General features: G+C 33.3%; 1 protein-coding gene across 1 annotated transcript; it reads left to right on the top strand.

The window, feature by feature from the left end:
• The first annotated feature begins 12,360 nt into the window (after window positions 1-12,360).
• LOC109177201 (beta-1,3-galactosyltransferase 7-like) lies at window positions 12,361-17,457 on the top strand. The gene is made up of 11 exons (XM_019326511.1): window positions 12,361-12,659; window positions 12,864-12,960; window positions 13,136-13,194; window positions 13,336-13,544; window positions 13,665-13,728; window positions 15,189-15,261; window positions 15,352-15,472; window positions 15,571-15,658; window positions 15,756-15,881; window positions 16,131-16,240; window positions 16,997-17,457. The coding sequence occupies exons 1-11, from the start codon at window positions 12,565-12,567 to the stop codon at window positions 17,143-17,145; spliced, it is 1,191 nt and encodes a 396-aa protein (XP_019182056.1). The 5' UTR covers window positions 12,361-12,564; the 3' UTR covers window positions 17,146-17,457.
• Window positions 17,458-25,148: the final 7,691 nt, after the last annotated feature.

Here is a 25,148-nt window from a genome sequence, read left to right as displayed (position 1 = left end):
ATTGATGGGCAAGGGGCTAAGCTATAAACACATCTAATTAACCAACTAGGCTAACCCCAACAATTATTCATCTTTTGCATAAATAATACTCCGTATTTGTTTATTCTCATGCTAACACTATAAATACCCTTCATCCTCTTTGTACAATTCATCTGAATAATGCAATAGAAATAAGAATTCTTCTCTTCCAGTTCCATTCTACTGTTATTATTATTATTATCATCATAATCATCATCATTATTCACAACACGTTATCAGTACAAAATCTCGGATTCAACTATTTATAGGTAAACTTTCTTTATATATTTCATAATATTTTATCCAATATCACAAATATGTCTAACCTTAAAAGTCTTGAGTTTGTAGGGCTTCATATATCTTGGAAAAATTAAATCTTTCGTGGGTATTGAATACTGAGATACATTTGTTAAATAAACCTTTATGCACTATAACTTGAATGCGGAAGCACAATTAACAATGAATCGCATGTAAATCAAATCAATCAACTAAACAATGTTCATGATTATGGATTTTTAATTAAATAGAAAAGATAGAACATACTTGGTTCCATTGGAAATGTAATCTTTAAATTGATTGAATCAAGAATATAATGATTCACCTCTCTGATCCGTATACCTTAATCACGATATGGAGACTAAAAACTTAGAGACTTGAAAACTTAGAGTTTTCTGGGTATTTATAGATGTGATGAGAAACCCTCCTTGAAGAGGAATGGGTAACTTCCTTGTAGGAATAGAAATCCTTGTAGGAATGTAAAACCTCCTTTTAGGAAACCCATAACCTTTTTCCATTATACATCTTTTATCTACAATCTTCTACATCTACAATCTACATCTACATCTACATCTACATCTACATCTACAATTTTAATAAGAGCGAATATTGTTAGGCCCTTAACTGGAACAAAAAAATGTCGGTCCTATTGTTTCTTAAAATGATTAAAATGAATGGTTCATATTATACTATTGTTTCTTAAAATGAATGGTTCTACAATTTTAATAAGAGCGAATATTGTTAGGCCCTTAACTGGAACAAAAAAATGTCGGTCCTATTGTTTCTTAAAATGATTAAAATGAATGGTTCATATTATACTATTGTTTCTTAAAATGAATGGTTCATATTATTTTTATTTTAGTATTTTTTTATTGATTTTCCTTATTTACCCTCTATTATATTATTTTCTTCCCTTAAATAACTTAAATTCCGTTAGCATAAACTTTAGTAACGGAATATTCCGTTAACTATTTATTATTTTAACTTACACATTAATTTCTATAAGAAAAGTCTTAGTTTCGAACCACATCCCAATTAGAGTTGGCATAATTGTTAAACATATACTACGAATATGTTAAAATATATTTAAAATATATATAATATAAAATTTAACATAAACTTTGTTCAAATAATTAGTCTGACTAAATACATAGCATTCAAAGTTAAGCATCAAATTAAAGATTATAAATCAAGAATTTTAAAAATCATTTGATTTTTATGCATTTAAAAGAAAAACATATTTAGGTTAAGTTTTTTTTTTTTTTTTTTTTTTTTGATTTAATTAATCTTCTTTTGATTATTTAGATTAGAAAAAAATTTAATATTTGAATTATATTTTTGCATTATTGGTATGATTTAGGTCGTTATGGTATTCATATTTTTAGTATGTATTTTTATAATGGTACAATTATTGTATATTACTTTACAAATATTATACTATTATTTTTTTATCGAACAAAATTGTTCTTACATCATTGTTAGGCCTGCACGACCTAACTACAAAATTGTTGATCATAAATACAATTACACCTGGACTCTAAAATGGTAGGATCATTTTCTAACGAATGACAATGCTGACATCCCGCTGGCTCTAATTGAACAAGTTTAGACATCAGAATTTTATCAATGCATGAAAACTTCTAAAGAAATTTGTAAGTTAATTTTTACTATATTATTATAACAATATCAATTGTAACTATATATTTTAAATTATTTATTATATCCTATATTGACAGGAATTGTAACAATTGTCATTGACACACTCTCAAAACAATTTGTCTCAACAACGAATGTAAACTAAAAAAAAAAAAATCAACAATTGCGTTATTGTTGATGAAAAGTATGTATGTCACTTTATTACTCTTATTAAACTAAAATAAAGTAGTAGCTACAACAAAAAATAATACATATGCATTTAATTAATTTAGAATTAGATGTCTATAATGCCTTTATTTAAAAAAAAAAAATCTTCATTATAAAAAAATTAAAAATAGATATAATTTCATTAGTTATATTATCTTTATTTTCTACAATTCAAAGATTCATTACCTTCAAATTTATTAATTTATTATATTCACGGCATTGTCCATTGTCTTCTTTTTACATTATCTTGTAATTAAATATCAAAGTTATCCTTCAAAAAAAAAAAAAAATATCAAAGTTATAATACAAAATACATTATATATATTTATTTACCAAGTATTTTATACAAATATAATAAATATTAATATTTTGTTCAATACTTTCACATGATAACCTACGACACACATCTCACAATGCATGAAACATGTAGGGGAAAACTACCACTACCAAATATTGATTAGAAAATTCAATAAATATTATCTTGCATTTATATATTTTGAATTACCGATTTAAATAAACAAATTCAATATTGATTTACATATGCATGAACATCTCCGATATAATATTGCGTTGATATACTTTGAAATACTTATTAAAAATAATAATTGGGCATTATCCCATTCGCGCAAAGCGCGTAAAAAAACTAGTAATCCTTATAAACTTAAATTTTAACAGAATGAGAGGGAGGGAATTTCACCTGTAATTCCGCCTTTACACATCACTAATCATCAACGTTAGTACCTTATGGAATTACAACATTTATTATATAAAACAGTGTTAGGAAATAATTATTTCTAACCGTCTCCCACTTGATTCATATAAGCATAACACCTTTATTATATGAATCAACGTTAGGAATAAATTATTTCTGACAATCTCCCACTTGATTCATATAAGCGTGACTTTACAATTTTCAATCCTTAATTTGAGCTCACTTAATATGAAAATATAAAAGCCACAACCTTATCGAACTTTATTAACCGAATCATGGCGGTTACAGGCCTGACATAACGTCTCGCTCCCTTCCATGTATCACAGTTAATAAAAATTTGAACCACAATAATAAGGTAAAATCCAAAAGTACCTTATTCCTTATGTCTTAAACATGACCATTGTTATCACTTCTGAATTATGCATAAATAAGTGATCAACATCAACCATAACAAAATCAAAATCTGAATATATATCTTAGAGTATCATCAACTTGATGTGCCAATCAAACATAAATCCATACATGTATGGCAGAGTTAACCGTTATACAAGGACTTTACCAGTATGCCCATCTTTCCAACATGCTCAATGAAGGTCATGAGCGTCCAATTCCTTAATCAACGGATCCATGATCATAAGATCAGTGCCAATATGCACGATTGATACTCTTTGATTTTGTACCTTCTTCTTAACAGACAGAAATTTCAAATCCATGTGCTTGGCACCTCTAGTATACTGTCGTTCTTTGAAAAGAACATAGTTGTCATATTATCACAATGAATCCTCAATGGTTTGGCTATAGTGTCAACAATGCTCAAACCATAAATGAAATTACGCAGCCATGTAGGGGTGACCGCAGTTCTGGTTCCGGTTCCGCAAATAGACAAACTGGAACCGGAACCTTATAGTAAGGTTCCGGTTCCGGTTCTAACCAGATTTATTTCAAAAAAATATTTAAAAAAAAGCCTATAATTTATATTTTTTTCCAGTTTGGAACTAGAACCGCCGGTTCCTGTTCCTTTTCTTCTCGAACCTTAACCGGAACCGTACGGACGACTCGGTTCTGGTTCCGGTTCAACAGTACACGGTTCGGTTCGAACCGTGGTCATGCCTAGCCATGATCATTGAATTGTAGCCTCAAAGCATGCTACAAATTCTGCCTTTATAGTGGAAGTCGCAATGACAGGCTCCTTCACACTCATCCAAGATATTGCTCCATGAGCAAGTGGAAAAATATATCCGAATGTGAATTTTCAGGTATCCAAACATCCGGCATAGTCTGAATCCGAATAACCTATAACCTCCATGTTTATTCGTTCCTTTTATAGGTGAGTATGTGGTCCTTAGTGCCTTGTAAGTATCACATGACCCTCTTTGCAGTTTTCCAGTTTATATATTTCTAAAACTTTGTTAATGTGAGTCTTTTAGGATGAACCTAAAATCCCATGTGATCTATCACGGAATATTTCTTATTCCAATCACATATGAAGTCTCACTCATATCCTTCATTTCAAAGTTCTTAGAAAGATATTCCTTAACATCACGCAACATCCCTTTATTATTAGCAGCAAGAAGAATGTCGTCAACATGTAATACTAGGATTACAAACTTGCTTCCATTAAACCTTTATGTAGATACACTGATCAACAGTGATCTCTACAAAACCAAATGACAATTTCAAGTACCATTGTCTAGAAGCATGTTTTAATCCATAGATCGACTTCTTCAATCTACATACCAGATTTTCCTTTCCTGTGGCCATGAAGCCTCGCGGCTAATCCATGTATACTTCCTCTTTTAATTTATCATTCAGAAATGCAATTTTAACAACCATTTGGCAGAGCTCAAGAACAGAATGAGCCACCAAAGCCAAAATAATTCTCAAGGAGAATTATTATCATGTATGGCTTGGTTAAAAGAGCTAGATAATTATCAATGCTCAAGTCACTTTCATGCTCAAGTGCACAAACAATGTAGTTATCAGGAATGTCTAATCTTTTCTGTCTAGTAGATCTCCTTAATGCCTCTTCCTGTTGAAGTTGCACTTGATCATCAGCTTGAGCTTCAACCTCATCTTCATTTATAATAGCTTCCTCATGTGGAATGGGAGCGTCTAGATGCTGTTGTTCCAAAGTATTTTCCATAAGGCTGCACTGCAGCAATAGGAACTACATCATGGAAAAAGGATCACTTGATGCATCTGAATCCATCAATGACTCCTTAATCTCAACATTACGAGCTCCCACACTCCCACGGACTTCGCCATTTTAAATGAAGCGAGCATCACCAGACTCAACAATCCGCGTACTTATGATTAAGACAATAAACATGTACCCTTTAGACCTTTCTAGATATCCAATGAAATAACCGTTAATGGTTTTGGAATCCAATTTATTTTCATTTGGATGATATATATCCTCACTTCAGCTTGATAGCCTCAACTGTGAAGATGCCTCAAACTAGATTTCCTTCTTGTCCACAGTTCATAAGGTGTTTTAGAAACAGCCTTACTAGGAACCCTATTGAGTAAGTATGTTGTTGTCCTTAATGCATATATCCACAATGAAATAGACAATGTACATTTATTGACCATACTCCTAACCATTTACCTTAGAGTACAATTTCGCCTTTCTGCCACACCATTTTGTTATTGTGTGCTTGGCATTGTGTATTGCTCACAAATGCCCTTAAATTCGAGGAATTTCTTAAATGGACCAGGAATTTGTCCAACTTTTGATGTTTTCCCATAATACACATCACCTTTATATGATCTAATTGTCTTTACCTTTCTATTTAACTGACTCTCAACTTCAAATATTAATGTCTCTAGGTCATCCACAAACTGAGATCTTTCACGCAGTAAATAGATGTAACAGTACCCAGAATGATCATCAATAAAGGTAATAAAGTATTTATCACCGTCCCAAGATGGAACATCAAAAAAGGAACCACAGATATCTGTATGTGTTAAATCACGTAATCTTGAGCTTCTTGTGGCTGAGTGTACTGATACATGACTGACTTGTTTTTACCTTTATGCAATCGACGCATGCATCATTCCCGTCAGTAAAATCTAATTGAGACAAAACTCCAACCTTAATAAGTCTAAATATCCTTTCTTTAGATATATGACAAAGCCTTTTATACCACAAGTCAGCTGAAGATAGGTCTTAGAAATGTATTTGTATTCTAATCAATCTCTAAAATCTGTAATTGTTATCCGAGATTTATACTTCAATCTGTATTTATAGTTAGAATGAAAGCAGTGTTTATAGGTAGAACAAAAGTAGTGTTTATAGGTCGAATGAAAGTAGTGTTTATAGCTATTATTTAATGTTATCATTTCAGATAACAAAGAGACTCCCAGCGATTGAATTTAGAAACCTAAACTGATTGAACAATTCTCAAAAAGTCTGCCACATTTTTAATACAATAAGTCTCATAAACGCAGCCAAATTCTTAACAACCAAAACGTCATCGTATTTACTTGGCGGGAATTGGAGCCAAAAAATTGTGGCCATAGGATTCTGCTTTATTATATATAAAGATAAAGATAAAGATAAAGATTCGTATGTTAAAATAATACTAATTATGAGATTATGTTGTGTATTTATTGATATTATCAGTATAGTACCCACGCGATGCACGAGATAAATATTGTTAAATTTATTGTCTAATTGTGTAAAATAATTAAGATTTAATTTAATACGTTCAGAGACTCTAAAATAAAAAAGTATAAAATTATTTTAATTTAGGAAAAATGATTTCACAAATTGCAAAGTATAAAACACTAATAGAACCGTGAATTTCACAAAGCCATGGATTACTTGGATAACGAGGCCTTAAGATCTATATACGCGATCTACGATTTCATTTCATGAATCCGGATCGCAGCACAGAGAGAAAGGGGTTTAGAGAGAAGCAGGAGCGCATCACAGAGCAAGGAAGACGAATCGTCTGGCGTTATTGTCTTAGTGTTTGGTTTTCCTAATATATATTTGGGCTAATGGGTTCAGGTTATGGGCTACTAAGTGCAAACCTAATATCAGTCTTTATAGTTTATATCAAGCCTGATATGTATTTTTTAATGCTAATTTATATTGGACTCATAATTTATGTTTTTGGATATTAGACTTGAATATTATTGTAAGCCTAAACTATATATAACTATGATTTTAACATTGAATACTAATGTTGGGCACTTAATTTTGCGCATCACGCATAGAAAAGACTAGGGGACCGTTTACTAACTGGAAATTTCTGGAAATTTCCAGAAACTAGAAAATTGAAAACAGAAAACATGTTTACTAACACAGTTTCCATTTTGAAAACTGAAAATAATTTCTGGAAATTTTTGAAAAACTGAAACACTTAAAAACTGTTTTCGAAATGGAAAACAGAATCATCTATTATCTATTTAGTTATATGTCACTATAACCACATTACTATGGTTACATTCATTATCATCTTATTTTACTTATCACCATCTTCTATCTTTTCTACTTACTTTACTTATTTAAACATAATGTATTTGCTTATACTTTAAAGTTAGACATTATTTACATTATCAAAATTAAGAATTAAATTCTATATAATGTTTTAGATTTTGATTGAACTCAATAAATTATTAGTTCAACTATTTTTAATTATGTTATATCATAATACAAGTTCGGTCCAGATATCGGATATTGAAATCTCACATATATTAGAATTCAAAGTGAAAGTTATATATTCATATACATGTCATTCAAATGAATATATCCAAAAAAAATATTTTAAATATTAGCTCAAAAATATTAATATTATCTAAACTAAATTTTAAGTGAAAACTGAAAAATTAGAAAACAGAGAACAATTTTCTGAATATAATTCTTATATTTGAAAGTTATGAGTAAGTGGATCGGAATATAATTCTTATATTTGAAAGTTATGAGTTTAGTTCTTACTCATCGTGAAAGTAGCTAGTCATATCAATTTCAGATGGTTTTATTGGGATAGGGTCCCCCATAAACCGGGTACAGAACAGGGGTAGGGCGTTAGGCCCAAATAATGCGTACAAAAGCCCGAGGTACAGGTCTAGAATGACGGCCCAAATACAAGGAACAAGGCCCAGAGGATGGGCTATAGCTGACTACGCTACGGATAGGAATCGAACCCAAGTGACTGGATTGAGAATATGAGATCAAGACCACTAGACCGTAGTTCCTGTTGTGTCTGAGTTGCCATTTGCCAGGAGTCCAGGACCCATGTTTATAGCTTGCTCCCCCTCCCCCCCTTCAGACTTCCACGTGCCCCACGTTACTCAAATCCCACTCCCCCTTTTCCAGTATATCTCCCCGCACGTTCACCACACCTCCTCAACTCCCGCTCTCCTACGCACACCCCGCACACACGTGCACCCCCCACACCGTGCGGCGACCACCCCCGCAATGGGGGCGCCGAGCCCGCGCACGGCCGCATGCTGGGCGCGCCGGCCAGGCCAGCGGCGTGGCACCCCGCCCCCACGATGGGGCGCCGGGGCCGCGCGCTGGCAATGTCTTCGCCGGCCAGTCCGGCGGCGTGGCACCCCGCCCCCGCGATGGTGGCGCCGAGGCCACGCCCAGCCGCGGCACCCTGCCCCTGCGATGGGGGCGCTGGGACCACGCCCAGCCGCACGCTGGCCGCGCCATCGCCGCCTGGGGCCAACGTCCCAGTCGACGGTCCTGTCGGCCACGTCGCCGGCGGCTAGTGTCGGCCGGCCGGCCTGGCGACGTGGCACCTTACCCGGCCTAGAGAACCCCTCTACTCCTGGCCCAACAACGCAGCTTGTTTTGGTCCTCTGGCTCATACCCAACATCCACCTCAATCAGAATAAGCCTTTTGTTTTGCAAACAAAAATGAATAGCATTTATATGCAACAGTGATGAAAATTTTACTTTCTTAATTAAAACATGTATATTTTGTCTGACATTAATGGATATAACTATAGATTTACTATCTTGCTACTGTGAGTCTATGGCATTAAGATGATAATATTTTACTCTTTTAAACTTTAATTTTATGAGAGAAAAAATGTACATTATAATTCAAAATGTTAAATATAGAAGTAGACCATATTTCCCGTTAAACCCTTAAGAACCCTAAGAGAAATGGGCTCCAAACCCTTCTACCAAAGCCTCAGCCTAGTGATAAAGGTTTGTATGGCCATTAGAAGACATTTCTAATTACAAAAACACATGGACCAAATGGGAATTGAAGAAACAACTAGGTCTTAAAGCGAGTCTCGACACACAAGGATAGTTTACAAAGAAGGTGAAGCAGGAGGGGTAGCCACAATTTGACAAAAATACCCCATTGGTTTGAGAAAGAATATAAGACCAAAGAAAAAAAAAAATCATATCAAAAGACCAAATATAGTGCTTCTTCAACAAATTGTAAATACCCCACGGGTCAATTACTAGTATATTACTATATTATAATTCAAAAGTAAAAAGTATATATTTTATATACATGTTATTCAAATGATCAAATATATCCAAAAATATTTTAAATATTAACTAAAAAATATTAATATTATCTAAACTAAATTTTGGGTGAACTTAATATTGGTTATTGGTTCTGATATATTTTTAGTTATGTTATATATATATATATATATATATATATATATATATATTTGGTTCCGATATTAAATATAAAAAAAAAATACATATATTCGATATAAAAGTAAAAACTATATTTATTCTATTTAAATCAAATATATCTCAAAATATTTTTAATATAAAATCTAAAAACACTCAAAATTAAATTTGTGTTAATTTACGTTAATTTAAAAAAAAATGTTAATTTTACTAAACAGAAAATAAAGAATGAAAAAAATTAAAAAATAAAAACCAAAAAATAGTTTCCCTTAATAAACGGGTCTATAGCTTTTCAGGAAATTCCTATGTACCCATAACACAGGCATAATTCAACTGGGGATTGTCCTAAAATCCTCGTAGTTGACGTCAAACCTACAATTTTGACTCTTATATGGAAACACTTGACTTGCTTCGTACTTTACATTTTACCAAACATTCCTGCCTAACATTGTTTTCTATAAAATCCCTGTATCTAGACATTTCTCATTTATACTCTACCAAATGCTATAAGGAAAAAAAAAAAAAAAAAAAAAAAAAAAAAAAAAAGGAAAAAGAATTATATTATTATCACTTTGCCCCTATAATTTGAGTCAGTACTCCACAATTCATGGATTTAATTACATTTTTAGATAGAGTAAGTAAAAATCTACTAACTGATTTATCAATTAATATATCCTATTAAATAAATAATTACAGCTTCTTAATAAATAAGAGATTAAAGTAGTCATAAATAACAACATTAAAATATTTTACTAACTTCATAAATAGGGTTATTAACGAACCGAACATAAACGAACGGAGGTTGTACGTGTTCATTTGTTAAGGTTTTTGAAAATCCTGTTTGTGTTCGTTTGTTAAGCGTTCATTAGTGTTTGTTAACGTTCGCGAACATGTTCACAAACATGTTTGTTAACAAGCACGTTCACGAACATGTATTGTTTGCGTTCATAAACACGTTTTTGAATGCTTAATAACCAAACATATGAACATGTTCATGATCACAATTCGTTCGTGAACAATAAATAATTTATGTTCACGAAAAATAACCAAACACGTAACACAACTACAAAGAGAATACAAACAAATATTAAACGAACACAAACGAGCTTGTTCGCGAACATTATTAAACGAACACAAACGAGCTTGTTCACGATCTCTTAGCAAACGAGCTTACAACTGTTCAAACTTTGTTCGTTTATAAACCAAGCTCTAAATTTTGTTTGTTAATGTTCGTTTACCTTAATAAACGAACGCTTACCGAGCACGAACACGAGTAGTTTACTGAAAGTTCTGTTCGCTAACACCCCTATTCATAAATAAAGTTTGAACTCCAATCTCAATATTTTTTTTATTTAATTCGGTAAGAATGTAAAGTCTTAAAATTTATATTAAAAAGGAAAAAGTGTCAAATAGACCCTTGAACTTTATTCAAAAAGTCAATTCTACCCTTAAGTTTTCAAAAATTGCAATTAAACCCATGAATATAATATGTTATTTGGATGCATTGAAGCCCAAAAAACAGTTAGTAACCTGTAATTACAGGTTACCTAGGGTTCCGACGACTTTTCCTACACTTTCCGACAATAGTTGGTCTGCTTTCTCCAATCGTCAAGAAGGCGACCAACTGGTCTACCTTCTCCTTTGCCTGAGAAGACGACCAAGTGATTATTGCCGGAAAGTGTAGGAAAGGTCGCCGGAACCCTATGTAACCTATAATTATAGGTTACCAACCGGTTTCTGGAATTCAATACTTCCAAATAACATGTTTATAGGTTTAATTGCAACTTTTGAAAGTGACTTTTTGAGTAAAGTTCAATGTCTTATTTTATCCTTTTCCTTATAAAAAAAAAAAAAAACAAAAAACAAGTGTTCTAATATATAAGCATAAGGGGTACAATGTGAATATTTTCATATTATTGGGGTCTAGTGAAATTACTTCTAAATAATACTTTTAACAAAAAAATAAAAAGAGAGAAATTTATTAAAAAATTCCACCGTGCCATCAGACAACCAAACCACATTAGCATTCTCTGTATCTTTTCTTTGTTTATTCCAATATTTGCTGCTCTTTTGTTTTAAGAGGTTTTCTTTTAAATTCGAAAATTATTCTTAGCAATCCAGAATATATATTTGTATCATATGATCTATATTTAGTAGCCAAAAAAAAAAGAGAAAAAAAAAATTAATGATAAGTTATTTTGAGAGAAATATAATACTCTTTATAATTTAAATTATGGTCACGCTCGTGTATGACCGTCTCACGAATCCTTATTCGTGTGATGGATCATTCAATATAAAAACCTAATACTAATTCAGAAGAAACTGTTTGTTACTTTTGAGGATAACGTAATATTTTTACATTTTAATATAAAAGTATTTTTATCAAAATTATTCTATTTTCTTACCCCAAAAGGCTAAATTTTCAACCCTAAGAGGCCCCACACTCCGACCCGACAGAAGATGTGGAAAAATATTCTATTTTCTTTTTATAAGTAATGTTGGCAAGTATTTGTTATTTATAAGAAAAAATATAATGTTTTTAAATCAAAATGTAAAAATATTACATTTTATCATATAAGTAATAAATATTTTATTTATTATTAATATTACATTTTATAAGTATTGTATTTTATTTTGATCTGATTTTCTCATGGATATGAATTCGTAAAACATTCTCATACAATTTTTTGCCTTGCTTTTAACATTTTGAGTTATGGTTTTTTTTTTAAAACAACTATATAAAATATAAAAAACTATATATTTAAAATATTGTTTATATTAAAATTTTTAGTTTATTAAAATTAAAATAATAAATATAAGAAAACAAAGTGAGAAAAGACTAGTATATAAATCAAATTTCCAGATTTCCAAATCCATCACCGTCCTATTGCACGTCGTCGTTGTCGTCCTTCTCCTCCTCTTCCCCACCCCACCAGGCTTCACCTTCCTCTCTTGATCTCTCTGTGTAGTTTCTCTGCTGGGTCAAGACCTATATACACACAAGACGTACACGTAGATACGTATATACATATCGTTTGTCTTGTGTGTATATAGGCGCGGAAGGAAGAAGAAAGCAATGATGAGAAGTAGGCACAACGCTAAAGTTTCTGCGAAATGGATACCCCTTTTCTCCATTGCTTTCTTCTTCCTTGGTATGCTTTACACAAACAGGTCTGACCATAGCTCAATGGCTTCTATCTTCTTCTTCTTCTTCTTCTTTTTTTTAAAAAAAAATATTTTTTACCTGTTTTTTGGTTCAATTTCGGATTTGTTTTGGCTGCACAACTCTGATTGATTTTTGTCTTTTTGAATTTTGAATTTGTTTCGAGCTTTTGCGTTTTGATTGTGTTGTTGATGGATCTGCTTTTCGAACAGGATATGGGCCCCACCGGAATCCACCAATCAGCTCATTGCTCAGCACAGACGTGACCAAGAATTGCAAGTGATTTCTGAGGACTGCACGACTATGAAGGTATGTTTTGAATCTAGTTCTTATTTTTTGAATATTTTACTTTCTGAATTTTGAATTGAGTTTTAGATTCTTGTTTTTTTTTGTTTATTACTATCTTTTTGGAGTTGAAGTTGATAGTAGATTTTAGTTTTGTGTACATGCCTTAATATGAATCTTTCAATATTCTGTGTACTAGAAACCTGGGCAAGAAAAGGATGTGATGCAAGAGGTGTACAAAACCCACGAAGCAATTCAGTGAGTCTTGAATTCCTAGCAGTATATGCTTCCTCTTTTCTGACCTGCAATAAATGCTTGTGCTCTTATTTATTTATTTATTTATTTAAATGGCTGTTTCTTTTTCCTTTTTATTTTATTGTGGGTGTGAGTGGTGTTTAGATCTCTGGACAAGTCAATTTCAATGCTTCAGATGGAGTTAGCAGCTACTAGGAGTACTCAGGAGATGAAGAAATCTGATGGGTCTGATGAGTCTCCTCAATCAGAAGATGGGCCTCCAAGGAAGAAAGTATTTGTTGTTATTGGGATTAATACTGCTTTCAGTAGTAGGAAGAGGCGGGATTCTGTGAGAGAAACGTGGATGCCTCAAGGTATTAATTGCTTTTGATGGCCACGTTTTGTTATTTCACTTATTTCAATATGTTCAATACAGATCTTGGATATGGTCTTGCTTTGTTTTGAAAAAGTGTTGTTTCTGGTGGTCTGATTAGGGGAAAAGCTTCTCAAGTTGGAGCAAGAGAAGGGGATTGTTATCAGATTCACGATTGGGCATAGGTATTTTGCTTTTCTAAAATTTTTCACCATATGGCATGTGGTCAGTCTCTTCAGCAGTATATTGTATTTTTTGCAGTTAATTTGTTTAGGCAGGTTGCTGATGTCTAAATTGCAAAAAATTTAAAGGCTTTGAGCCTATACCTTTGCATTCTCTGTTAGTAAAGCTGTTCCACTTTGATTGTTATTCATCCCTGTACAAATCAGTAGAGTTTTATCATCAGTTCATCACATATATTTCCATTTATCTACAATTATTAAATATTAAATTGAAATAATTACTCCTATGATTTTCAAGGGGAAACCAAACTGAAACATTTAAACGTTACTGCACCACCTCACAATTGTTATTGAAGCTTCCTTGGCTTGGACAAAGAGTCAGATGACAGATCTGGTTCTTGTGCATTAAACAATAGCTGGAATAAAAGGGATAAATAATCAGTATCCCCAACTTTCTTGCACCTTTTTGTTCTTTGTCGGACTACAAACATTTCTCTTGAACTGTTCATCACCCTACTTGATAGAAAATTTCTTACATTATAATCCTGAACCATTAAATCTCTTGGGAAAACTATAGGGCTTACCAGGTCAACCTTCTTTGGTACCTTGCAAACATGAAATAATCTTTCTACTTTTCACCAAACAATTACCTTATCTGTCTTACAGTTCATTACTTCAAAATATTAGGGCTACTAGTCCTCTCTTTAAACCCTCCTGCCTCATAGCCTTATGGCCCCAACCTACAAGCTCCTTCGATTCCTAACTATCTTCCCCTAGTTAGTCTACCAGTTAACAGTGCTCCCTGTAGAATATTCAAGTCTGTTCAAATTGTTGTTCTACCTTTGCCAAGTCCAACATTTTCTGGCTTACCACTAGTGTACCTAGTGTCCCTAGTGTCATATTCCAATCTTGTACACATATCAAGAAGCAACTGGTCAATACTTCTCTTTGCCAATTCAAGCACTTTCAAGGCCTGAGATTTTACCTGTCACAAAAAATACTTGGTAAAGTGTTAATGTGCCATGAGGAAAAATGAATTTGATATCTTGCTATTGTCCTCCAGAAGTTTTCTGATTGAGTAACTCAACAGCTTCAGTTTCTGAAATTGATTTCATGTTTCAGTAAAGGCATAAAGTATTTGAAAATTACTGCAGTAATCAATTACAAGTCTATGGTTTTAAGCAGGGAATGCCAGTAAAATGCTCATTGTTTTTCATAAAATTTACCAAAGGGAATTCACTTCACATTCTTGATGATCTGTGCAAAGATATGGTTTTGCATTCTCTATCTCTGCCTCTCCCTTGTCCCCTTGTCAGTTTTATTATTGTATGAAAATGGTATGACTCATTCAACTAAATATTCAACTTATTGGGAATTTCTGATTTGCATTCTAAATTATATTCTCAATGGGGTCTTAGATGGATGTGAAGGAATTGACAAAGTATCTATTTTGATGAACACAGTGCAACATCTAATAGCATTCTGGACCGTGCTATTGATTCTGAAGAAGCTCAACATAAAGACTTTCTCAGGCTGGTAAATTGCATACCAAATGGATGTTGCTTATGGAAGATTATATTTTTGGAATAATTACAAATTTGCATGCCAATGCACAAAATATTTCAGGAGCACGTTGAGGGATATCACGAACTTTCTGCAAAAACCAAGATATTCTTTTCTACTGCTGTTGCAAAGTGGGATGCCGATTTCTATGTCAAGGTTGATGATGATGTCCATGTCAATTTGGGTACACACATTACACTGCTTATATATTTTAATTCTGTACAGTCCTATGATTTGGCATAATGGAAATATAGGTTGTATCTTATTGGGTGATTCTTACAGGTATGCTCGCTGCAACTCTTGGCCGCCACCGGTCGAAGCCCAGAGTTTACATTGGGTGTATGAAATCTGGACCTGTTCTTTCCCAAAAGTAATTTGGCGTTTTTCTTTCACTTCGTAATGTTCTTTAACTTCTTTTCCTGTAATTCATTCAGGATATATATATTAACTTTGATTATCTTCGTCAGGAATGTCAAATACCATGAACCAGAGTCTTGGAAATTTGGAGAAGAAGGGAACAAATACTTTCGACATGCTACTGGGCAAATTTATGCCATTTCAAAGGATTTAGCTACATACATTTCAATCAACCAGTGAGCTTTTCATTTCATTAATTTTTTTAAAGATCCAAATTGATGGCTGGATTCTTTAAACATATAATTAAATTTCTCAAAATGGCTATTGGAGCAAAAATTTTCATCTGATTGTCATTACGTCTTAAATATATGTTTAAAACTTGAAAGCTTGCCAAACAATATGATACCAGAATTCTTGAATAAGTTGTTTCTGTGGTTTGCTTGAATATTCTTGTAAATTTTAAGCTTTTATAACTGCGAGTGTAGGCCAATCTTGCACAAGTATGCTAATGAAGATGTTTCCCTGGGTGCTTGGTTCATTGGTCTTGAAGTTGACCATATTGATGAACGAACCATGTGTTGTGGAACTCCACCAGGTATTTCTCTTATACTGACATTTAACATTAGTAAAAGTTGCATTCAATTGAAGACTTGAATTGTTTTGCTCAAATGTGGAATGTAGAGTGATTTCAAATTAGAAGGCATGAAACCCAAACCTGAAGAATCAAGAATGTGTAATTGCAATACCGATGAATCTTATTGGAATTTTTCAAATGAAGTTTCTGCAAAATTCACCCTTTAGTATTATTCTCTTACCAACCAAACAAATGATCACCATTTGGATCATATAACCCGGGGGGTGTGGTTGAGTGGAAAGAGACTCCATCCATCCTTAACCAAAGGTCAAGGGTTCGATCCTTGGCTTTGGGTATGGAGCAGCTTTAAATCTCCAGGCCAGCTATCCCACCCAATAGAGGTGCCTACAATTCAGCGAGGGGATTAGCCACTGTGTCCGACGGTGGAAACCTTGGGCTACATCCAAAAAAAAAAAAAAAAAAAACCATTTGGATCATATCCACTATGAAAACTCCGCATGGTGCTGATTGGCAATGAGCAGCACTCTTTTGGCAGATTATATTTACTCAGAACAAAATTCTTGTTTTTTTTTTTTTTTTTTTTTTTTTTTTTTAAAGCATTGGCTAGCAGAGAGAGAGAGAGAGAGAGAGGGAGCAACCACCCTTACAGAAATCACAAACTCACCTCCACAGCCTCATTCTTTTCTTCTGACCTTTCTTTATGTCCTCCCTTTATTATGGCTGGATTTATATACCCTTTTTGCTGGTTCATTGCAGACTGTGAGTGGAAGGCCCAGGCAGGCAATGTATGTGTAGCTTCCTTCGACTGGAGCTGCAGTGGAATTTGCAAATCAGTAGAGAAGATAAAGTTTGTGCATGAAAAGTGTGGCGAGGGTGAAGAAACTCTCTGGAATGCCCTATTCTAGACTTCTAGTTCAACAAGGGATTTCTGGCAAGCTAAGAAGCTGTAATTCAAGGTCAGGCCTTTGGGGGCATATATAGATCACAGCATGCAATGTATGATGTAAGAATTATAGCTGTTGACTAACCTTTATTACCAGAAAGGGAGAGATCAAGATTTGGGTGTAGATATTAGATCTGTTGTTGCCTAGATGTGGGTTTGGGGAAGGGGAGGATAAAGCTTATAGCTTTGTGAAGGGAGACATTCAAATATTGAGTTATTCAAATATGTTGGGTTTATTGAGTATTTGTAAGTGCAGTGGTATTTTTTCTGGTTCCACGTTTGACAATAAAAATTCTATGATGAAATGACCCTCTGTAGCAACTAGGGGTGGGAATAGGCCAGGCCCCTTGTAGGGGCCTATGTTCTGGCCTAATTAAAGCCTAGTTAGGCCTAGCTCGTTTAGTAAAAATGTCAGGCTTGAGTCAATTTCAAAGCCTATTAAACTAAACAGGCCAGGCCTATATATACCAGGCTCGGCCTTCAGGCCTATAGGCCTGGCCTATATATATATATATATATATATATATATATATATATATATATATATTTACCCCAAGTATAGTTACATATATAACCCCAAGTATATATAATTACCAAACCTTAACCCTCTACCTCCAAAATCTCATTCTAAATTATGATTCAACTATAAACATTGCTGTTAATCCTGCTATAAGTGTTCTTATTGTGTAATTTTTTTATTAACTGTCCTTACTATCATAATATTTAATGAAATGTCGCAACTTAATTATGTGGGTTGATTGTTAATTATTTATGATATTATATAGGATAACAAACAATAATACAATTGAATTTATTTCTAAACAAGTTAATGAGCATGTTGAAGTCGTGACTTGTTTTATTTTATTTTATATTTATTTGCTATTATGTTTGCATTGTAATGATATACTTATGTAATTATGTATTAGTTTTGTATTAGATACATTTCTTATATTATTTAGATATACTAAAGTTTTTAAAAAGTCTTAACAAATAAGCTTTAATAGGCTCAAGGTAGGACTTACTTTAAGCATTTTTAATGACCTAAATATTAAACAGGCTTTTAAAAAGGCTTCAGACCAGGCCAGGCTAATTGCAGGTTCAGGCTTGAGCCTAACAAAAAGCCTACATACAGGCTCAGGCCCAGGCCTAGGCTTTAGATTTTCATAACAGGCCCAGGCCTAATTTTCCAAAGCTCGGCTCGGCTCGGCCTATTTCCACCCCTAGTAGCAACTGAGTCTGTGTAGAAGACTTGAATATTTTGAGTTTAATTTTTCAAAGTTGGATAGTATTTGTTAGTGCAGTGCTGATGCTTTTTAAAGCCATAATATATATATAGGGCATATTTCCCGTGTGGTCAGGCATTAACGTACGGTCCGTGCGGACGCACCATTAGTTAGCAAACATGTACCAATAGTGTTAAAAATTACACAATAAAAAATGCACCAAAAAACGCACCATTAGGTACGCATCACCATAAAACGCATCATTATGCACGTATTCAAAAACGCACAATTAAGTGTGGGGAGGTATGGTGCATTTTTTGAGTGTGTGATGCGTTTTGTGGTGTATTGGTGCATTTTATTATTGTGCATGTATTTTTTTTAAAACATATTGGTGCGTTTTTACATAACTAATGATGCGTCTGCACCGACCACACGTTAAGACATGGTGTGTGTGTGTGTGTGTGTGTGTGTGTGTGTATGTATATGTATATTTATATTATACATTATACATTATTGACTTGTTGTTTAAATTTTGAAATTTAAATTATTAGTGAAAATAAATAAATAATTATGTGTACAATAAATTGACAGAAACCTCTGAGCTTGGTGCGGCGCCAATAGTGACGCTTAGCGAATAGTACTGTCGGTGCGCATGCGGATCCAAATAGGGGATTGGCCTGTTCTGCCTCCACTTCTTCTCTAGCTTCTTCATGCTTGAAAACTCTCCGATTAGGGCTATGAGGAGTGGCGGAAACAGAAGAGCACCGGAGAAATGAAAAAGAAGCGAGAAAGAAGAAAGAAAAAGGAATGTGAAATGAAGAGAGAAAAAAGAGGCGGGCTATCTAGGTGATTTTTTAAAAATAAAATCACTTTGAAAACTCATATATTTTTTTTTTAAAAATTATTTTTCTTTCCGTGACACCTCCAGGTGGCGCTAGAGGTGGCCACGAGCCGGTTCATAACCGAACCAGTCCTGAATCGGCTCGGAATAAGTTGGACCTGGGTTTCACCGAGCTTAATTTGGGCCTAGCCCGGACCAGGACCGACTAGTAAAAGGCCGGTTCAGATCCTATTAAAAAAAAGCCCGGGGCTTAGCTCGAATCGGTCCAGGATCGCGTCCAGGCACATATTAGGCCCGGACGCTGGCCCGGACTTTGGCACGGATGAGTTTGAATTGATAAATAAAGTGTTTTTAATTTTTTTTTAGATAATGCTTCTTTCAATACAAGATCTATAGAGCATTAATTGAAACCTTACATTTACTTGTTAATGGTCAATTATTATACTCATGTTCTAAATTTATGTGTTTGATAAGGACATCAAATTGATCATAGTTTGAGTAATTTTGTTGAACTAATTAGAAAATTTACTAAATGACTTAGATATAATAGAAAAAAATTAATTTTAAAATAGTGTGTGTACATGGTTTAAATACACCCACTCATTGAAATTTTATATGTAAATTTTTATGTGAAAATTGCTCTATATCATGAGGAAATAACTTCTTTGTATAATAATAATCAAACAAGTGACGCTAGCATAATTACAACTATGTGAGTTTTGATTCCTCTAAATTATTGATAATGATACGTATGAATCTTAATTGAATATATATATATATATATATATATATATATATATATATATATACATACATACATACATACATACATACATACATACATACATACATACATACATACATACATACATACATACATATATATATATATATATATATATATATATATATATATATATATATATATATATTAGCATTATTGAATGAAGTGCCATCAATTAGATATAACATTGGTTTTTAACGATAATGTTAATAAGTCAAATCTTTCTCCTTTTTTTTTTTAAAAAAATTAATTATTTTATATAAAAAAAATAATAATAAAAATTCCGGGCCTAGCCCATGATCGGCCCACGAGAGGCACGAGCCCAGGCCCGGGGTAAGCCCGACACGGGACCGACCCAAGTAATTCAGGGCCGGTCCCAGTCCGTGCTAGTCTAGGCCCAGGATCGGCCCGGAATCGGCCTAGGTCCGGACTTTGGCCACCTCTAGGTGGTGGGTGTCGCGGAAAGTATGCTTATTTTTTAAAAATTTATTTCACTTTCCGCGACATCTCTAGGTGGCGGGTGTCACAAAGAGTGTGTATATTATTTTAGTTATTTTAAAAAATTTTGAGGACTTACTGCAACACCCCTAGATGGCGGGTGTTGCAAAAAGTAATCCCGTTATTTAAAGAAATCGCTACACCTTGTAGACACAAGTGTAGCATTTTTTAAAGTATTTAATTTATTTTACACTTTTGTCACTACACACTTTTTTTTTTAACGTTACATTACACTTTTATTGAAAAAAATGTAATGTAAAGTCACACTTATATATTCATTTTTGTACTAGTGCGACTGAAAGAAAGTGCTTCTGATCTGAAGGAAGCATCTAGAAGGAGAATAGCCTAGAAGAAGATATGTGGAATCTTAATGGAGGAATAAATTAAGGGCATTTAAGACTATCTTCCACGTTCATAGGAGTTTTATTGAAGACCTTTTAAGGATGGTATCCTCAGAAGAAGTTTATATGAGGAAGAACAAAAAGAACTATTAGACCGATGCAATTTGTTTGACATCTAGAAGTCTACATGCAAGACAAATTGGTCATAAACAGGAGCAGTTCGTTTTTACCTTGGTGTGCTTATACACTGATAGGGAAGCAATCACTACCCTATAGATTTCAAGTAGCACAAGTTCATAGATAAGGCGGCAACAAATTGCGAATTGTGACCGCTTTTGGACGGCTATGACTAGCTGAGTGACAACAGTCAAATTCAAATTTCAAAGTTGGTGCTCACCCCTCATCTATAAAAGGAAAACCCAAGCTTAGAAGAAGTGTTGGATCCGTTGTTGAAAGTTAATTGAGAGAATACATTTTATGCCTACATCAACTCTTCTAAACTAATAATAAGGAATCACTTTGATTCTATCAAATCCAACACTCAGCCTACAACTATTTTTCTATTTGAAGGAAGTTGGAGGGTCAACCTAGCAAGTCAATTTGGTGATTATCCCGGTTTTATCTAGTTTTGATCAGGCAGTGATAAAGACAATGCAACCTTTTGATTAACCCTTGTCTCAAGAACTATCAATCGATAGATGTTGAAGGCTTCATTCCGCTTTGTATCTGTGTAACCAAATACTTACAGCACGTTTGGTTCACGGAATGAATTTTGAGGTAATAGGAATGCTATTCCATAAGGAATGGAATAGGCAAGGAATAGAATAGAAATTGTATTCTATTGTTTAGTTCGCGGAAGGAATAGACTTTAGGAATTATATTACAGTGTTTGGTTGATTTAAGGAATAGAAATGAAATATGTTTTAAAAGACATAAATACCCTTATAAAAATATGTGATGTTGGCGATGGTGGTGGCGGTGGTGGCGGTGGCGGTGGTGGTGATGGTGGTTGTGATCGTGGCAATGGTGGGGGGCGACGGTGGTGGTGGTGACGGTGACGGTTGTGGTAGTGGTGGTGGGGGCGGCGACGGTTGTGGCGGTGGTGGTGGTGGTGGTTCTGGTGGCGGCGGCGATGGTGGTGCTGGGGTGGTAGTGGTGGCGGCGGCGGCGATGGTAGTGGCGGTGGTGGTGGCGATGGTGGTGCTGGGGTGGTAGTGGTAGTGGTAGTGGTAGCGGTGGCAGTGGTGGGGGCGGCGGCGGTTGTGGCGATGGTGGTGGTGGCGGTGGCGACGGCGGCGGTGATGGTGGTGGTGGCAACGACGGTGGTGAAATAGGATAAATTTATATATATGATTAAAAAAAATTAGGTTAAAGAAAGGGGTAAAAAAGGAAATAGATTCTAAAATCTATTCCTGAGCGTTCAGTAATAGGCTAATACCAGGGGGGCCCTAGTAATAGCTATTACCTCATTTGAGGTAATAGGCTATTACCAGGAATATTATTCCTGGTAATAGAAATGGTTACCAAACAAAGGAATAGGCCTATTACTGGGAATGCTATGTCATTCCCAGCCTATTCCGTGAACCAAACGGGCCATTAGTGAAATCTTCCTTGAGCTTAGGGAGAATAGTGGAATAGGAAAGTACTTCCAAACCACTATACAAATTCTTTGTCTCTCTTTCTCATTCATTTTCATTACTTTTACTATTAACTAACCTCATTCTTTACACACACTACCACATCGAAATCACAAAACTTAACTACATCATTTTAATGGCAAGCTTTAAGATTTTCGATGCAAGGAGACAAATTTCCTAGCTTTAATTTTATAAACTCAAGCTCTATTAGAGCTATTTCGAAAAAGATTTTAATTAAATTGTTTAAAATTCTATTTAACCCCAATCTTCTCCCCTTCTAGACTTTTTGTTTGTAGGGACCAACAAATAGTATCAGAATAGTTATTTTAAACGATCAATCAGTTTGGTCATCTTGAGCTTATCTAAAAAAAAAAAAAAAAATCAAATTTTTTGTGTTGTAGCTTAACTTTTAAAATGCACAAAAGTATGGATTGTATTTCGAATTATTGTCAAAGAAGATTTAGAGGAATGAAAGACAAGACTCCAAACACACCTAGGAAAATTATTTTGTCTGAGGTTTATTTTATTAGGAATGAATTTATCTATAGTCTATTGCTAGGAAAATATATTTTTGTTCTCTGAATTGTGCACAATTAATGTTTCAAATTCATGCTAGCTTGTTTATTTTTGTAAAATGTTATCCTCAATCGTAGTACATACAATATTATACTTTAATTTGTAGCCATTGACGCTGCATTTAATTAGTCATTATATTCAAGGAAAAAGGTACGCAATTAAACTATTTAGGAGATAGTAATTAAGACACCAAATTCAAATAAGCTCCAAATTCATTTACAAACCCAGGAAAAAAAAAACAATTAGCATTTTTAGCAGGTTAACTGGCTTTCACTGATTGAAATGCTACATGTATTTAAATTTTTTTTTCTTCTTATTATCCTACTTGAACTACATGTAAGCTAAATATTTGACCATTTGAAGTCAAAATTTAAAGCCCTAATAATTTCCTTAATCCTCTATTTTCTTCTCCGATTCTTCATTCGCATATGCAACTATTGTTTCTCTATTTTGCACTTTTTCTATCTTTCGCGATTATTTACGATATTTTTAAATTTAAAAAAAATACTATTTACATATAATTTCTTAAACTGAAGTTTTCCTCCAATTAGAAAAAATAATCGCTTGAATAATAGTATACACTCATATATAGCTACTATGGGAATGTAGACGTGCTGATTTTATTATTACTTAGAAGTTGACATGTTTTCATTATTTTATATTTAACGATAATTAAATTTTTGAATACAAATTAGTTTATATATATATATATATATAGGCTATTTTTCTTGTGCGAACCATTATTAACATGTGAACATGTGGAAATATATATATATATATATATGGGGGTGGTGAAAGATGAGGGGCCAACTACCCACATTGTAGATCCGTCTTAATCTATATTCTATATAAAAGTAAAATCCTCCTAACAAATTTTCCCCCCAAAACTTTTGTAGTAAAACTTATTTGGTAAGTAAATGTCAAATGGAAAATAAATAAATAAATAAATAAATAATAATAATAATAATAATAATAATAATAATAATAATAATGTTATTACCTTAAATAAATAAATTATTATACTTTCTCTTAAATAAATAAATTATTATACTTTCCTTTTGAATTAGTATTTTCTACCTATAAATACAATGGCTTCTTCAATCAAAGAATCTCAGACTCATCTCTCTGCTTTCTTTTTGTATGAATTTTCTACATTTTTCTAACTATATTTTCACATACTTCAATATGTTTTGCAGTTTATATCATCTGGTATGAGTTTGAAGATACATAAGGAGACTCTGCTTCAACAAAAGGAAATTGAGGAGGAAGAGTATTTGTAACAGAACCCTATTGGTTTAGTTTTTATGGAAGATTGTAGAGATGCGATCGAAGATGATAAAGACGGTAATTTTGATAATTTTGTAAGATTTTTTGAAACTTAGAGTTAGTATGTTGACTTCGAGATTTGTACATGCCATTCAAGTTTCTATGTTTTTTTTTTTTTTACCAAGCAGAGTTCATTTTACAGCATTTCACAGCATTTTTATATATATCATTTGAGTAGAGTGTTTGTTTAACCTATTAAAAATCTCGCTATATTTGATTTTTTCTAAATTTTTGTAAAACACAAAAATAATGATTATTTAAAAAGAAGAAATAAATAACAAATACAATTTCAGATTTTGTGTTACTCCATTCACATATTAGTATAAATAAATAAAAAAGTAATAAAATAAAATACAAAGGAAATATAAAATTTTAACCAAAAATTTAATTAGAGAAACCTCCCAAAAAAATTCACGTTGTACTGAACCCAAATAGAAAAATACTGGCAATGGCACAATCATAAGGATCAAAGGGAACAATGGAAGACCCAGAAATCTAGACATCATTGATGTACCGAACAGTGATGAGAGACTCAGAAATAGGAATATCATTATGAATGAAAACGGAGATTTTCTTGACACCCGAATTTAGTTTAAGGAGAAGTTTACTCTTTAGTACAAATGTCTCCTCAATGGATTTTGTATGGTCATATAGAGTGTATTTGTACACCATGGATGAGTTCAAAATCGCATAATATTGAAATTATAAAGTGGTAAGAGATCTCAAAAAAGGTAAAACT

The sequence above is a fragment of the Ipomoea nil genome, unplaced genomic scaffold, assembly GCF_001879475.1.
Source record: "Ipomoea nil cultivar Tokyo-kokei standard unplaced genomic scaffold, Asagao_1.1 scaffold0803, whole genome shotgun sequence".
NCBI lineage: Eukaryota > Viridiplantae > Streptophyta > Magnoliopsida > Solanales > Convolvulaceae > Ipomoea > Ipomoea nil.
The sequence above is the reverse complement of the archived record's forward strand: the minus strand, read 5'-3'. Positions and strand labels throughout refer to the sequence as shown.

Coding starts and splice junctions, on each gene's coding strand:
- LOC109177201 (XM_019326511.1), top strand. CDS start 12,565: ATGATGAGAAGTAGGCACAACGCTAAAGTTTCTGCGAAATGGATACCC. Junction 13,195..13,335: donor AAAACCCACGAAGCAATTCA/GTGAGTCTTGAA, acceptor AGTGGTGTTTAG/ATCTCTGGACAAGTCAATTT. Junction 15,659..15,755: donor GGACCTGTTCTTTCCCAAAA/GTAATTTGGCGT, acceptor TATCTTCGTCAG/GAATGTCAAATACCATGAAC.